The following is a 16,163-nucleotide window of genomic DNA, read 5'->3' as shown; positions in this document are numbered from 1 at the left end:
CAGTCGTATCCGTGTCTCGGAGCAACTTATTGCACAACTTCATTATCGCCAAAGCGGCTCATCCGGCGTTCAAAGCGATGTTGTATCGTTGGTTATGGAGAAAGGCAGCAAAAATATGATTTCTCTTTGTATATGTGTGAAAGATGCATCTGTGTGTGCATGCATTTGTCCTAAGACTATGTCCGCACATCCACGCCACATCCGCCTTCCATCTGGCCGGATTACTATCGTGCATGGACGATAAATCAACTAGTGCGTATTTGACGGCGTATATTATGCTGTATAAACACCGTTTTATGTACTCCGTGTAGGCAAAAGAGAGGCCCTGTTGCTTTTTCGATCGTGCTTCCCGCTGAAGAGAGCAAGGTCACCCTGTCTGATGCTGCTTTTTCGAGGCCTCTCCCTCTACGTCCTCGTATCCAATCCCTGCTAGGGGAAAGAGCCCTAATCTCGATGGTTCGCGGGCCGGATTCCCGATCTGTCTTCCTTTTTCTGTGTGCATTTGTTTTCTAAATTTTCAATTGCTTCTTGACGGGTTTTTGCAGGTCCCCATGTTCCATCTCTAATCTGCATCTCCATCTGCATCATCATCACCGTATCGAGCCAACCCAGGTATAGTCGCCGTTGCCTCTCTTGCTCTCTTTCCTCCTCTGTCTTCCGTATGGCTGTCTGAGTGCGTGTCTGTCTCCTCCGCCCCCCTGCTCGTCCCAGAGCATGGCCAGGAACTCTGCCTCCCCCCCGTTCCATTGCAAGAGAAGGCTGGTGGTCAGGTCAGGGGGCAACCACCACGCCATCTGTTCATCTTGCTTTTTTCCATATGCTCTCTTTGCTTCTTCTGCGTCTTCTGCTGCTGCTGCTTCTTCTTCTTCTTCTTCCTCCTCCTTCTCCTCCATCTCTCTTCCTGAGACTCGCCGGTTGTGCAGCTTTCCCTGTCCCACTGAATAAGCGTGAGTGCGAGATCTGATCTATCTGTTCATTCACGCCACCGGCCATCGTCATGTGTGATCTTCGTGATATCTGGGAATCTCTGTATCTCACGGCTCTGCCCAGGTAGCCTGTCTCTCGTCAGCTTCGCCGTCCTCGTCTTCTCTGGCGCAGGATTGTAAATCCCCGACGCTAGGCCCTGTGAGCTATGGATCTGCTTTCACAAAAAGAAGGAGATAATATAGTACTCCGTAGTCATAATGGTAATAGTAATAATAACAATAATAAAATAAAAATAAATGAAAATAAAATAGGAAAAACGTGTCTCTGACTGATCTCAAAACGGCTGGCACCACTCCACAGAGAGTCAACTTGACTCTTTTTTTTTTCTTTAAAAAAAAGACATCCCAGGCGTATATCAAGGCCCGCACTATAAGGTACACATGTGCCAAAAGACCAAAGGGCCAGGGATGTCAACTGTCCGGCAAGAAAAATAAGAAAAAAAGGAGCAGATGAAGACGAAGACGACGAAGAAGAAGACTGCAAAAAAGGGACCCCGTACTGCAAGGAGTAAGCAAGCACGAAACGGTGTGTAATATCCGGTCCATCGACGATAAGCTGGTTTGCGTTGGTGGTGGTTGTTATTATTCTTGCTATTATTACTATTACTTTTTATATATTACTGCGATATTGACGTTGACGTCGACTTCAACTTCATAAACCTCGACCTTCGACTTCATCTTCACCTTTTGTTTGCTCCTCGTATTTTCCTCCCTTAATTCTATCTACTACAAGTCCCTACTACCTCCTTCGGCTCCTCCCGCTCAGAATCCCTTGACTGTCTACCTCGAGTCTGCCTTTCCTGCAGGTCCCCTTCACGTGTATCCGTCCGCCATAGACACAGGAACTGCTGGACGACGAAGCAGAGGATAGAAAAGAAGGACAACAACGATAGAGAGAAAAAGAAAAGAAACGACCTCTGTCCAGCAAACCCCGAAGCCCGACCAGGGACGACAGCAGATTCAAAAGAAAACAAAGCAGAAGCAGTTGGCCTTGCATTGGTTGAAGGACGAACCCAGGGCAAACAGAGGGAGACGCAGAGAGAGCCAACCCATATCCCCATCCCAGGAGACTCGACTCCAGAGAAGCCAGCCCCAGATTGAAGAAGAGACGACAAGAAGAAGCAAAAGGGAAGAGTGAAAAAAGAAACCACGCACAAGAGTCGAAAAAGGAAGCAGGATAAGAAAAAGCATGGTTCTTTTGCGTGCGCTGTGAATCTGATATCCGATCTGATCTGAACCCAGCCCGCATCCAACCACCACACGCGAAAGAGAGATCCGTTCGTACATTTAAAAAAAAGGGAGAACGATCTTTGTACGCCCTCGTCTCGTCTCCTCTCCTCATTCATCCACCTGGCTGCTGGATTGGCCCTCTCCTCCGCTGGCGCCGTCCGTCCCTTTCGATCTGGCCAAGATCCAGCCCGCCGGCCCAATATTTGGCTACCGTGCTACGCTTTGGCCGTGAACCTGCAACAGCCCGTCGAAGCTTATACGGGGACGTCGCTTTGATATATTGTCGTGTGTGTATATATATACATCTATATACATATATCGATCGATCTATATACACTCGGACTGCATCTCCGTGTGTATACAAGCACATATACATCTATACATCTAGATACGGTCTCGATCCCTACGCCCGCCATCCAACCGATCTCGTCCGGGGAAGAAGAAACCTTTGTCTCGCCGTCTCGACACGCTGGCCCTTTTGCTTTCTTTTTTCTTCTTTTTTTCCCTTTTTGCTTTCTCCTCCCTCTTGCTCCTCGAACTGGCGAGCGACAGCCCCCGGGTACTCGCAGCAACGGAACTGTGAGAGAGAAGGACCGCCTCGTATCACCGGGTAGTTCTGATACTGTTTCAAGTTCACACACCCTCGCCCATTTTCGAAAAATATGAGCTCTGTCTCCCCTTGGGCCAAATAAGGTTGACCGATTACGTTATTTCCCGTCCCTTCAAGAGCATATTTTAAAGTCGACTTTTAGCGCCGCAAAGCAGTCCCAAAAGGAAGCAAAAAAAAGATCGAAGAAGAAATTAAAGAAAAAAAAACATTCAAAAAGGAAATAACAACTGAAGAAAAACAAATATTGCTGCTATCCAGAATCCATTCAGAGGCCATATACTATACACTTGATCCCCCCCTCTGCCTCTCGAGTCTCCCTCAAAGGAGAGACCAGCTGGGCTCATACGCACCGCACGCGTGCCACTGAAAGAGCACGGCGGACTCTGAGAACATAAACAGACGCTGGTCTGGAGCTGCTCCTGTACCTGTACCTGTTCCGGTTACCGCCATTCAGATTTGCTCGTCTTCTGATCCACGGGACGCCTGCTGCAACATCACCTCTCAAACTGATATTCTGCTACCCCTGGATTATAACAGCCCTTCTTTCTCCCACAAACAACCCCGGTTTCTCTCCCCCGTCACATCCAGCGGCAAGCAAACATCCTGCTACATAGCGTCCGTCTCCCATGGCGACTGGACTCACTGCCTCTTCGACTTCTACTCATATCTTCCATCGACAGTCCTCCACCATGTATCACAGCAATCAGCCTCAGTATAACTTCTCTCCTTCCACTCACCATCAACCGCCTCCACCTCCGCCATCATCCAGGTCGTCGGCAGAAATATCCCCCTCGACTCGTCCGCATAGACTAGCCGATGTTCCAAGTACCGGCGTAAAGTCGCTACCGTCCATCCACGAAGCACTCGGAAAGAGCAATCCTCTACCATACCCTCATTCCCAGCCGTCAGTATGCGGCCCCTCGCAGACACCGGGCCACATTGCGCCTTCATCAAATCTCATGACTGGGCCTAGTGCAGAAGGGCCTAGTGGACCATCAAACCCATTCTCATCAACAAACTCTTCAGCACCGTCCCTGCGAGATTCTATCCTTAACTCACAACACCATCCGTCTGCTCCATCTCAGTCCGAAGGCTCAATAATGTCCCAGGACTCGCACGCCCGATCTATACACTCGATAGGATCGGAGAAATCATCTACTAGAGGCTCGGTTGCTGACAGGTCGTCGATATGTACTTCACACGCACCTAGCTTTGACATGCTATCTACAACTTCTACCGCTGTATCTTCGCCATCTAGCTACGTATCGCCAGTGGGCTTCAACCCGTCATCTTATTCATCCCACCGCAGTGGCCCGGCTTCACAAACTTTCCCTCCACCGTCCTTTGAAACCAGACCTTCCCATTCGACGTGGAATTTTGGTGCTTCAGACCATACCTCAATGGACAGTGTCAAGTCGATGCAGAGAAGCAATGGATTACCATACTGTGATGCGGTCAAGAGACACCTTGATGATTACGACGTCCGCGCATCTCTCAATGAGGTATTTAATCTCCTTTTCCGTCATGCTGCTACAAATTGACTCGTTCGAAAAAGAGAACAAACAATGGCTAACTTTATATACAGGTCCGAGACACGAGTTCCCGGACGCTAGATATACTTCGACCATATTCCCAACGTCCCCAACCTAGGACAGAGTCAATCGACCCAGCTAGCTTGATGCCCTCGCTAGCTGAAATCGACGAATTGCTCCACTTGCATCGCCACACGGCAGAGATTCTCGAAAGAATCCGTTCGGCCGCAATCTCCCATGAACATTCTCTAAACGAACAGCGGAGTCACCAGCAAATCTTTAAAACAGATTATACCCGCGAGAAAGAGCGGATGCCCATGTACGCCGACGAGTACAAAAACGGAACCACCTTGGCAAGTGGCAACACTCACATCATGAATGGGTCTAGCATCGAAAAGAAGCGCAGGGTACGATGCACTTTCCCCCTCTTCTCCACCCGAACATGATCTATCATCTTCTTTCTACCCTTAATTGCACTCTTGCTAACCTTCAAACTACAGAAAGCTGCCCCACCTGGCCGCTGTCATAGCTGCAATCGTGCCGAAACCCCTGAATGGCGCAGAGGCCCTGATGGTGCACGAACACTCTGTAATGCTTGCGGGCTTCACTACGCCAAACTCACCCGCAAACAGGGTATGAACAAGTCAACTTCATCTACCGCTCCCACCTCTCAGATGGCCATGGCTGCAAGTAATATTCGGCCCAGAGCTGGTGTTGGCCGATCATCGCCTCTCCAGCCTTGATGACAACAACTTGCAACCCCTGAGGATAATCAGTATGGCTTGATTTCCTCCACCGAATCCTCCATATACCATACCCACACACACACACACATATATTTATGCGATGTATTTTTATACATTTCTTGTCTGTCTTTTCTCCCACCACCCCTCCCTCCTTTTCCCTTTGGTTACTGTTTTCCAAAATTGGGTGGTTCGGGAAGGTAAAAATAAACCTAAAGATTTATTGCAACATACTGGGGGCGTTTCTTCCTGTTCGATTTTACTGCACCATTGTTCGTTCGATTTCTCACTTGTTTTAGTTTTTCTCTTTTCTCTACTATTGCATGTTTATTTCTCTGGAACATCTGGAATACAGGGTTGTATGTATGCTGGGAATTGTCTCTTTTCGTTTTTGGAAACTGGAGTTACCAATTTCTTTTACATATTTTGCATATGCGTGTTTGCTCTTCTGTTTGGCCTGTGTCTCTCAATTCTTCCTTTTTCTTTCTCCTCCGTGGTTCCTGGATCTCTTTAATTTGTTGTCACATATACCCATCTACTGTTAGCAATTCTATCAAGAATCGAAGATTTTACTCCTATGCTAGATAAGCCTATGTTCCAAGAAATGTGCTGTATGCTGCGTGCCAAAGGGAGAGGAACACACAATAGAGAAGTTCCATGGTGGCCAAAAGCAGACCCAAAGTGGGTTCTCTAGCAATAAGGTAACTACGGGTACCTACCCACCAACCTTATCTGAACCGTTATCCAGCTTTCGCCTTCAGCCAGCCATGAAGCGTTCGCTCGGCCTTGACATCATGACTGTTATATGTACGCGCCTACTTGGCTCGGGACAGGTTGCAGTCACTCCCTTTGACTCAACTTAGGGCGTCTTCCCCAACTTCCGGTTCCAGGTGAATAATTGAAGGTGAAACTTCAAAAGTACAACATCAGACAGGCTGAGATGAAATACCTCCTGATCAATTAGGGGGGATAGGGAGAGAAAATTAAGGCATGGAGAAAGAAAGAGTTATCATTTCCTTCTCGAAGCTGTCACTCCGATCACATGGATATAGTTATTCCATGGATTTCGAGTGCTCCACTAGATCCCGCCCCTCGAATCACCGGACGATGACACTGTCTTTTGACAGATGGAGCCCGCAGTGGCAATATTGAAAACATATCCTTGACGCTGACTCACTTATATGCCGGCGTTCCCGAAAATTCTGTCAGTGGAGTTTCTCGGAGTTTCTGCTCGATCTCCGGTCTTGTCCTTGGATGAAATAATAAAGCCAGCTACGTGGGGTATGGGTGCGTTTCAACCTCTTTGGGAGTTAATCGCCATCTATTACTCCGTAGCCTTGGAACTGCCCTATATATGGAGAACGCCGCTGACTAACAATTCAATGGAGACGATGATCTTGCATGATCTTTGAACCATCTCTACCACAAACAACACCCGTTAATATACATACCCAGATGCCGATTTGGTAAAGTGGTACAACTATGTGTCTTATTATCAAGATAACACGACATAACCACGAGACCTCTATAAAGTACAGCTATAAAAATGTCTGTATAAACCCATGACCCCGTTCTTCCCAAGTTTGTCTCAAACTTATTGAGGGACCATTCGAATTTTCTGTGACCGCCTTTTGACCCAGGGAATGTTCCGGTCTGCCTCATTTACCCATGGACTCCCCAGCGTGACGAGTTAGGGACTTAGATACGCTCAATCTGCAATTTTGTCTGATTCAGCCCTTTCAATCTAATCTCTATGCCCCGTCCTGGCCCACGGGATAAGGGGTTGGAAGGGGATATCCGACCCAATAACACTATATACCCTGAAGATGATAAAAATATCTTTGTCCCGTTAGCGGAAAAGCAGGGACCTATCAAACTCCCGGGCGCGAATCTGCAAATCTATCATCGCGGAATTCGCTTTCGTATCCGGAGATGGATGCCATACATGTTGCAGCATGGATATGGATATCTTGAAATGGAAACATCCGAATGCCATCTCTCTCCCTATGACGTCTCGAAGGGGGGAAACACGAAAACGAGAGATAAATGAATTACGTGATGACAACCCTTTCATATTAACCACTATTGCAATGATAGAGTGAGGTCTGTATTTCCGAATAAAGGGGAAACGTATCAGAAGAAAGGAGTCCTTGGAAACGCAACGACCGAATACCGAATATAACCCGACCTGGCACTTCTGAGCAGAGCGATCCCTTTAGGCTTGTGAAGGCATTACCAAATAGTAATTTCTGCATATTTTCACATTCTAATAATGGCAAGTATCGTGGTTGCATTGTTTCATATACATTGGTTGGAGACTGTCCTTATGTCCAAAAAATCAAGTCAAGCTACACGTGATCATACAAGATCGCATTGATGGTTTAGTGGTAAAATCCGTCGTTGCCATCGACGGGCCCCGGGTTCGATTCCCGGTCGATGCACTTTTTTTGCTTCTGCATTTTCGCTTACCGCGATTATTTTTTTAGTCGTTATTTTCAGTGCCTTATAAATAATTGACGCCCGTAGCGAGTGTCGAGTCGGTAAATGTAAATGTAAGATAGAAATTCAATATATATTGAGAAGACTAGAGAGCCTATATGCATGCTTATCCCTGTGTCTAATGAAGATGCAATTGAAGTAGCTATGAATTACAAGAAGTCCGCTGGCGCTTTTGGCGGACGACGATGCAGGTAACAAACGAGAATTAAAAGCAAGAATAACAGGCGGTAAATGCGCTCATATACCCTGGGAGCAAATAGGCAGGCAGGCAGGCTGGCAAGAATGAGGAAAAAGAAAGCAGAAAAAGTGTATATAGAAGGAACGAAAGGAGAAACAGCGTAGAAGAGCGGGATGGGAAAAAGAAAGAAAGCATCATTTGCTAGAAATCCAATATGCTGTTTTTGGATGTTTTCGGTTCCCGTTTCTGTGCTGTTCGTGTCTATTTTATTTGTAATTCGTCAAGGCCGAGGTCTGAGGCTGATTCTGGGATGAGCCTTGGGTCAGGGCCTCCGATTCTGCGGTTTGCGGCTTCCATTTCTTGGGGGGTTACGTATTTGGTCGGTTTGAATATGTCGGGCGTATACTGGGGGACTCCTGGGCTGTGTCCAATGGACATGCCCACGCGAATCTAGAGATAAAGTCGGTTAGAATGCTGTATAGGAAAAAGGAGAAGTAGTAATTAATGAAAAGTGGCTAGCATACCAATGTTTCCAGAGCACCCTTTGAATTGTCAACCAAATCGGTGTCAAAGTTCATTCGTCCTGGTTCAAATAGGACTAATAGGGTACTTCCTCCAAACTTGAAGTACCCAAGTTCGTCGGCCCTGGATACCTTCGCGCCGGCCTCTTGCGTGATCACTGTGCTACCGACCATCATCGCACCGACGCAAATGACCATTACACGACCATGAGCAACAGAGTCGATAGGGACTATAATTCGAACATTCTCGCCGTACACGTCCAATGCGGATCGAATAGCCATTGGGTTCACAGTGTAATATTCACCCTCAATGGTCTTTGGGGTACCCATGATTCCATCAACGGGGATATGGAAACGATGGTAATCCTGTGGCGCAAGACGGAAGATGCCGAGAGCTCCGTTCTTGTAGCGCTCCACGTCCTCTGGATAAGCTTTCCCGAGAAGTCGTTCAATGGAGAATTCACGGCCCTTGACCCAGATCTGGGTGGCTTCAGTAATGCGGTCGAAGACCACAGAGCGACAATCAGCGGGTGAGACGATGATGTTTGGATCATCTGGTGCTGAACAGGGGCGTGCGCCTGGTTTTAGGGCGCGGTAGAAGAACTCGTTGAATGACTTGAACTGGTCCAGGGGGAGAAGCACTTCGCTCATGTCAAGTTGGTGGAATTCAATGAATGCCTCAATTTGACTGGAGGAGGCAGGGTCGTCGTACTTCCGACCTTGCTTGATACTCAGCGACTTGAGCATTTTACGAACTGCAGACAGAAAGTCAGGTCAGCTATTGGCTTATTACTCGCCGACTGCATCAGGGGCAACCAGGCAGACGAACTTCTCTTCTTCTCCATCTCTCTGCTCTTCAATCCCTTGTAGAGCAATCGAATACCCAGTCGAACATATACGCTCATCTTCTCCTCGTTGATCTGTCCCGTCAGGCGGTCCTGCACCAAGATATTGGCCGAATTGGCACCGATCTTGTAGCCTCCATATGACAGCTTGGTGATGACCTTGCTATACCATTTCCTCTGCGCCTGACTGGAGGTCACGAAGCCACCCATAACTAAATTGTCTACCTGTCTCCAGTCCTGGCTGGCACAGGTAGCAAGATGGGTGATGATATCTGCATCGGACCGCTTACTCAGGCGAGGCTGATGGCATAAGGGGCACTCTCGAATCTCAATGACATGCTCTTCACCTCGCTCGTCTGAGAGGTCACCCTGAGGCGAGCTGGTGCCCTCTTCGCTACCAGAAACCGATTCATCGCGACTAGCTGTGGCAGATACTGTTGTTTGGTCAACGTTAGTAAGCGCAGGGTTCAAAGTTAGGTGAGTACGGCCGCCCCCAGCAGGGGTGAGGGGAGCATCATCCTCGTCATCATCTTCATCATCATCATCGGGTAGGATCTCACTTTCTAACGGCCCTGAAGAGGACGATGGGAATTGCACTAATTTAGACATGGTGGCGCCCACTGTCTTTTTTTGCAACTCCTGAAGTTTCTCTTCAAGACAGATCACCGCCTGGTCAAAAGTGAGATCCATGGTATCTCCGGACGACTCGTTTTCTGCAGCAAATCTGTGGAAGAATCCGTCGATCGTTGAGTCTTTCAATGTCGAGCCTAGGGTGTCCAGCATGGTAGTCAATTCGATTTTACTAATACGTCCGCTCTCATCTGCATCGTACTGTCGTAGCATGACGCGCCAGAATTGCTGCCTCAGAGCTGGATAAGGCATGTACTTTGCTTTTATATGGAGTTCTGGATTATGTTTGTCTTCCCATCTGTCCTTGTTCTTCAGTAACAATGGAATAACGTAGTTTTTAAACGCATCTGTGTCGGGGTTAGTAGAAGGGAAGCCAGTTTTGTCTGGAGAAACCGGTGAAATGTTCCCAGGCACATTCAGCGTGCTAGCGGAATCAGGCTGAGATGCAGCAGGATTGGAAGTTGGAGCCGGCTGCTGATTGTCCTGCTGGTACTGGCTTGCTAACGAGGCAGCTGAAGATTTTGATTTCAGAGACGGTTTTGCCATTTTGGCGAGGTTTGATGCGGAAGTAGAGCGAGATAGGGTTAGTCTGAACCTAGACTTGGAGGAGGACTGAGGAGTGGTGGGCTCAACGGGATCCTGAGGAAGGTCGAAGAGTTGGTATAAGCCTGTCTCTGGGTCGGCTTCAGGGCCAGCCTGAATAAGGCTCTGCAAGGGGAAGTTTGTGGATGCAACAAAATCGTTCCCGGATAACTTGTCTCTATCAATGACGGTGAAGTTGATGGAATAGGCCTGTTCATGCTTCATCACTTGGAATACCATCTTCTCGTCAAAGACTGGGTTCAAGTTGTGACGGATGACACGGGTTCTCATGGTCTTTCTACCAAGAGACGTGACCACAAACGGGTCCATGTCAAAGGATGTGCGAGTCACTATAACAAATGTCAGCAGCTGCTTTTCCCTCCCCTGCCCGGCGCAAAATCAACTTTGAAATTGACATACTGTTCTTTTCTGGGGGTAGGTCAAGGACCTTGTTTATTTCAAGGAAGACAATGCCAACCACCCCGTCTTTGGCTCCGCAGAATTCATATGCCCGCACGGCAATAGACCGCCGCTTGAGTCGGGCAACCTTTGACTTTTGTCGTTGCTCAGCGATGGCATCCGGTCTGGTCAGGTCCTCCTTTGAGCTTTCACCAACTTCCTCGTTATCTCCGGATGTAGTGGGGGTAGCATCTTCCTCCTCATCGTCACTGTTGCGAATGAGATTCTTGAACTTTAAGAAGATCTGGTCTGAGGAAGCAGAAGGGTTTGCGGGGTCGACAAGAGAGAACTGCAGCTGGATCTGACCGGAGACATCATTGTTCTTCTTGCTGCTTGTCTTCCATTTCGATTGGAGATCGTACCATCGGGGCTGATGCGGCATTGTCAGTCGGGCACTCTATATTTGAAATTTTGTTTCTTTTCTCTCCCTTTTCTCGTATAGAGAGAGTAGCATAGAAATATATAGCAAGGATATATGTAGGGCAACAACAGGTATGCGTACCTCCTGGTGAATCTGGCCGTTTGCAAAGATATCTTCCAGGGCGATATCAAACTCGCCCATGTAATCCTTGCCAAACCTATCTTTATCCCAGCAGACACATTCGAGCAACGGAACACCAACAATAGGCAGATCGAAACAGACGTTCCACTCTGGGTTTAGAGTCTTGCTGATTGTAGGGGTGGACTCTCTGGCATGGCCTAGCGTGACCACCAGATACTGGAGAAGCAGGCAGTTAAGTTAGCCAGGGTATATCATCCAGGGGGTGGGTTAAGAGTTGGTTATTGCCTGTTGGGACAGGGGTAAACATACAGGATCACTCATGCCATTCCTATCCTTTGCAGCTAGATTACGGCCCTAGAAGGTAAAAAATAAAATGACCAGTGTCAGATCGGATATCTCAACCCTCATAGCCTATCCGGGAAAGACGTAAAAAAAAATTGTTTTCGGGCGAGGAACGTACACTGATAACCTGAGTCTTCAAGATCAGCGGGAATTTTGTCTCGGAGGTCGCGGTCGAGGCGGCAGAGAGGTCATCTTGAGAAGAGGCGGCGCCAATCTTTGGGGAACGGTTCCCACTGCGCCGATGAGGGAGTGGCAGGCGGACCATCGTTGGGAGGAGAGAGGCCGTAGCAGGACTGGGTGGGAGTTCTTCCTCTTCCTGGGCGAATGAGCTGCCTGCGGAGGCTATGGGATCGACGTAATCGAAAGGAGGCCTCTGTCAGCTACGATCGCAAGGTCATAGAGGCTGGTACAGGTCTGCTCATCGAGTATGACCGTGTATCCAGGCAGGCTGTGGCCTGTTGGAAGATGGCTTTGTCGTGTTGTCTTAGTGGGCGGCAGCGGCGGTCGTTGAGACGAGGCTCGTTTTGGGGTTTTTGGGGGCTTTGGGGGTTTTGGGGGGTCGCTTTTTTGGTCGATGGCGGTGGAAGAACTTCACCGACTTCCGCTATCAATTAACGTCGGAAAAGACGGGTGGAGATGGAGAAAGACATGCATACGACGGGGAAGAGGGCAGAGAAGAAGAAAAGAGGCAGTCAGGCAGGCAGACGGGCAGACGGGCAGACGAAGACAAGGTCGAGTGGTTTTGTTTGTGGTTTTTTCGTTGCTGTCGATGTTGATGTTTTTTTTTCGCGGGAGGATCAATCAAACCAAAGGAAGAGAAAAATAAAACATACAAAAGAAAAACACTGCTGCTTCTCCTTCTTCTCCTTCTTCTGCTTCTCCGTCGACCAAAAGCAAAGAGAGGAACAGTGAGCAGGGTCTCGAGTCTCGCTTTAGGGGAATCTTTTCTATATATAGGACCGTGTTCTCATCTGCGAGTATCTTCCAGGAGGACTATGCAGGGAGAGAGACAAGGCTGGGATCCATTTGCAAGGAGGAAGTAAGAGAAAAAGGAGACGCAGAGGAGAGAGAAGAGAGAAAGACGAAGACGATACGAAGGTGATAGATTTGTTATGCTAATTATATTATAATTAGCAGCAACAACAACAGCAAGCAGCAAGCAGGGCCTCGTTTATCGATAACTAAATAACCAAACACGGGGGCGTGCGGCTGAGGAGAGACACGAAGGAAGATGCTTGCTTCTAGTCGTCGCTAGCTGACGGGGACGAGGCCGGCAGACGGTTTCCGTAGAGGGTCCAGCGGTCTTTAAGGGGCAGGGAAGGGGGATGCGAGGAAGTGTTAGGCGGCTAGGGGGCGGCTAGGGCCTAAGGTTAGTTAAAGCAGGCAAACTCCAGTTAAAGGTTCCAGTTAAAAAGCCAGTAAAAGCCAGTAAAAGCCAGTTAAAGCCAGGTAAAGCCAGTTGGGGCCACCACCAAAGCAAGGATACGCCACACCCTCCATGAAGCAGCAGCCAGCAGGAGCCTGTCGGGTTCCCAGCATCAACCCAGCAGCAGCAGCAGCAAAGCCGGAGCAAGTCCAAGTCCAAGAACCAACCCAGCGTCAATCATCTGCACCTGCGATGCTCTCTGCACGATAATCTCTTGTCGGTGGTCTCGGACTGATGCCGCACTGCCACACACACGCAGTCTGCGAGTCAGCTATTGACACTGACACCAACATCGACACGACACGACACGACATCAACACCAGACAAGGGACGAAACACAGCAGACGAGCAGAAAGAGCCAAAAAAGCCTCAAGGCCGTCTTTGGCCGGTGCAGCCTGGTCCACTCCTCCTCTCTGCATTGCGTTGGACGATGACTTCACTCATGTCACCGTTGACGCGGAGCCCTTCGGCTCATGTCCAGCAACCAACGACCTCCACCACCCGCCGTCCATACGCCATCCCGTCGTCCGCCGCGCACCGTCCGTCGTGCTACTACTACTCTACTTGACGAAATGAGGGGGAAAGGAGGCCAGCCATCGGGTTGGAAGGATTAGTTAATTGGGGAGAAAGAAAAGAAAAGAAAAGGAGAAAAGGCTCCCAGAGAGATCCCGTTCGTGGGCAAAAGAAACGAAGGAGCGAGTCCAGAGAAGAGCAGCCGCAGCGTCTCTCCACTCTCCTGCATGTCGTGGATACATAGAGAGACTTCGTGGAGGCATGAAGTATGGTTAGTGAAGCAGAGAGCATAAAGCACGGAGCATATGAGGGGGCTTTCTCCGACTACCAACTATATGTACTCCATATGGACGGTCTACTTGGGATGGCCATATATGGTTAACTGTTGTTAAACTTATGCAAAAAGTTATGGGTGAATGGACGGGCCCATGCCATGTCTACATGGCTGGTCTCTATTGGCAGCCTCCCAGGCAAGCCACATCGGAGAAACACTCTCCTCTGATACGGGCGGACGAAGGGCCAGGGCCAGGACAGGGGGCAAGGAGTGATGCATTAAATTATTCTCTACGCTGGCTTTGAGATAACGATAACTTAACTCGTTGGACCTCACTTCTTGCCCCTTAGACTGGTTCGAAAGGTCATCGGGCCACCGCTTAGTCGTAAGTACAATAACTATACTTGACAGGTACGGCTTGATGCTGGAGATATCTCGGATAAAGGTCGATACCTAGGGTAACTTACTTCGCGAATCTAACTCATCAGGAGACAGAAAAGGAAAAGGAAGATCTATGGATATCCCTCATTGTTCAGAAATAGTTACATTAAGCAGTGCAAACGGTACCTAGCTGTAACTAACTATCTTGACTAAACCGCCCCCATAACCAAATGCCGGATTATATATATCATTCATGCATGAGAAGGCTTACGTGGACTAGTGGACTAGATACCAAAACTCCTGAGTTAGTCAACATGTCTGTCTCCTCTACAGCAGATGAACATGCAGCTTACCTTTACATCCAATGCTTCCTGGGACCATCGATCATCAACCTACTTCTTCTCCTCGACTGGCTTCTGCTCGGTCTTCTTGTCGCCCAAGAAGACACCCTGGGCAGTGTCGATACCTACGCCAGAAAAGTCAGCAATTGAATGGCTTCTTCTCAAGGCCCGTTATTAGATGGTGTATATATCTCACCCCTGTTGATCTGGTCGTTGGTACCCTGGCCGGCCTTGAGGAATGTGGACTGAGCAGCGTCGATACCTGTTTTGTCTCCCATTAGCATACATGCATGCATCCATCATCACATCTAATGACGCTGCACTGGCGGTAGAATATCTTACCCTTGTTGAGGGCAGTGTTGTCTCCGCTGCTGCCGCCCTCCTTGTTACCACCAGCGAGGCCCTTGACGAAGTCCATTGTGATTTGGAGTAAGTAGCTAACGGCTTTAAAAAGTCCTTTTGAGTGGAAGATGCGAGAGTTATCTAACGGTAGCAAGCAATGGCAAGTTAGCTCTGCAGGTCCAACTGCTGGGTCAGGGCAAGGTTGAGGCAGACGGCAACCACTCACCAAGAGGAAGCAAAAGTGTTTCTTTCTGGTGTCTGGGAGATGTAGTTACAAGCCTCAGGGGCAGAAAAGGGGGGGATAGCACCAGCTTAAATATTCCAGCAAAACCCACCGAGATGGAACCGAGAAGAAGATTTCCACTTAGTTACGTATCATCAGATCAGATCAGACACTTCCCTTCTCACGATCAGATCGGGACATCGGGCCATCCGGAGGGATGGGGAGGGGCACCTCGCGCAACCCCCTCCCCCCGTATAAACGGAGCATACTTCCATAGCGTACCATATAACTAAGCTATACAGAGGCGGGAGGAGGGACTCAAGCCTTCGCCACCAGGCAACATGCACAGCCTCGATTCGATCGATTCAACACATGCATGATGCCGCTATCTACTGGTTCCTTCCTGCACCAGCCATTGGTAGCTATAGACACGGACATGGGCATGGGCATGGGCATGGGCAAGCCAGTCAATCAAATCGTCCTTTCGTCTCTTCCCGCTGCTGGCCGGTACAAAGTGGACATACATCACCACCCGTGATCACACCAAGTCACCCACTCAATTTTCGTGGGCGTTATATGCTTAGTTAGTTAGTCATCGCATGGACTTAGTTACGACGTCATGTACCCAGTTACAACGCCACATCAACATCATCACCAAGATAGCACATAACAGCTTGCCATCCACAAGCCATACCAGAGCTTACAAATAATTTAAGTCAAAGCTTAATATTACTATTTTTTATATTTATTAAATAACTATAAATTAGTAGTATTAAGCTTAGTAATACTTAGAGAAGAGTGAGCTCTCGTGTATCACATGATATCATGTGATACTCTTATGGTTGTATCTTAATCCTTACCAGGAGCAGTAGAGAAAAAATAAGCAACATACACATTCTATCAGTTCTTACTATCAGGCTCTTAAGCCCTTTCTAATAGCTTATTCTACCTAAGCTGTACCTGTCAATTTGCTCCGAAGCCTTAGATACTCAAGGCTTTATCCA

At 48.4% G+C, this 16,163-nt stretch overlaps 5 protein-coding genes and 1 non-coding gene across 6 annotated transcripts; 3 read left to right on the top strand and 3 right to left on the bottom strand.

Annotated features, from left to right (window-relative positions):
• Window positions 1-509: 509 nt before the first annotated feature.
• On the bottom strand, window positions 510-893 carry MGYG_00674 (hypothetical protein; the record flags this gene model as incomplete). Its single annotated transcript, XM_003176540.1, has 2 exons — window positions 510-567; window positions 595-893. 2 exons carry the CDS (start codon window positions 891-893, stop codon window positions 510-512), a joined length of 357 nt encoding a protein of 118 aa, XP_003176588.1.
• Window positions 894-3,452: 2,559 nt separating this feature from the next.
• Window positions 3,453-5,101, top strand: MGYG_00673 (NsdD protein; the record flags this gene model as incomplete). Its single annotated transcript, XM_003176539.1, has 3 exons — window positions 3,453-4,328; window positions 4,412-4,765; window positions 4,859-5,101. The coding sequence occupies 3 exons, from the start codon at window positions 3,453-3,455 to the stop codon at window positions 5,099-5,101; spliced, it is 1,473 nt and encodes a 490-aa protein (XP_003176587.1).
• Window positions 5,102-7,471: 2,370 nt separating this feature from the next.
• Window positions 7,472-7,542, top strand: MGYG_10508. The gene has a single exon. It is a non-coding gene; the product is annotated as a tRNA-Gly (tRNA).
• A 497-nt stretch (window positions 7,543-8,039) lies between these two features.
• MGYG_00672 (C2 domain-containing protein) lies at window positions 8,040-11,924 on the bottom strand (the record flags this gene model as incomplete). Its single annotated transcript, XM_003176538.1, has 7 exons — window positions 8,040-8,228; window positions 8,303-9,054; window positions 9,129-10,706; window positions 10,777-11,185; window positions 11,318-11,533; window positions 11,627-11,671; window positions 11,778-11,924. The coding sequence occupies 7 exons, from the start codon at window positions 11,922-11,924 to the stop codon at window positions 8,040-8,042; spliced, it is 3,336 nt and encodes a 1,111-aa protein (XP_003176586.1).
• Window positions 11,925-13,157: 1,233 nt separating this feature from the next.
• On the top strand, window positions 13,158-13,661 carry MGYG_00671 (hypothetical protein; the record flags this gene model as incomplete). The annotated part of the gene is made up of 2 exons (XM_003176537.1): window positions 13,158-13,257; window positions 13,345-13,661. The coding sequence occupies 2 exons, from the start codon at window positions 13,158-13,160 to the stop codon at window positions 13,659-13,661; spliced, it is 417 nt and encodes a 138-aa protein (XP_003176585.1).
• A 984-nt stretch (window positions 13,662-14,645) lies between these two features.
• On the bottom strand, window positions 14,646-15,012 carry MGYG_00670 (hypothetical protein; the record flags this gene model as incomplete). Its single annotated transcript, XM_003176536.1, has 3 exons — window positions 14,646-14,719; window positions 14,791-14,856; window positions 14,937-15,012. The coding sequence occupies 3 exons, from the start codon at window positions 15,010-15,012 to the stop codon at window positions 14,646-14,648; spliced, it is 216 nt and encodes a 71-aa protein (XP_003176584.1).
• Between the last annotated feature and the right edge of the window lie 1,151 nt (window positions 15,013-16,163).

Source organism: Nannizzia gypsea, genomic scaffold (assembly GCF_000150975.2).
Source record: "Nannizzia gypsea CBS 118893 supercont1.1 genomic scaffold, whole genome shotgun sequence".
Taxonomy (NCBI): Eukaryota; Fungi; Ascomycota; class Eurotiomycetes; order Onygenales; family Arthrodermataceae; genus Nannizzia; species Nannizzia gypsea.
This window is presented reverse-complemented; position numbering and strand designations above follow the sequence as displayed.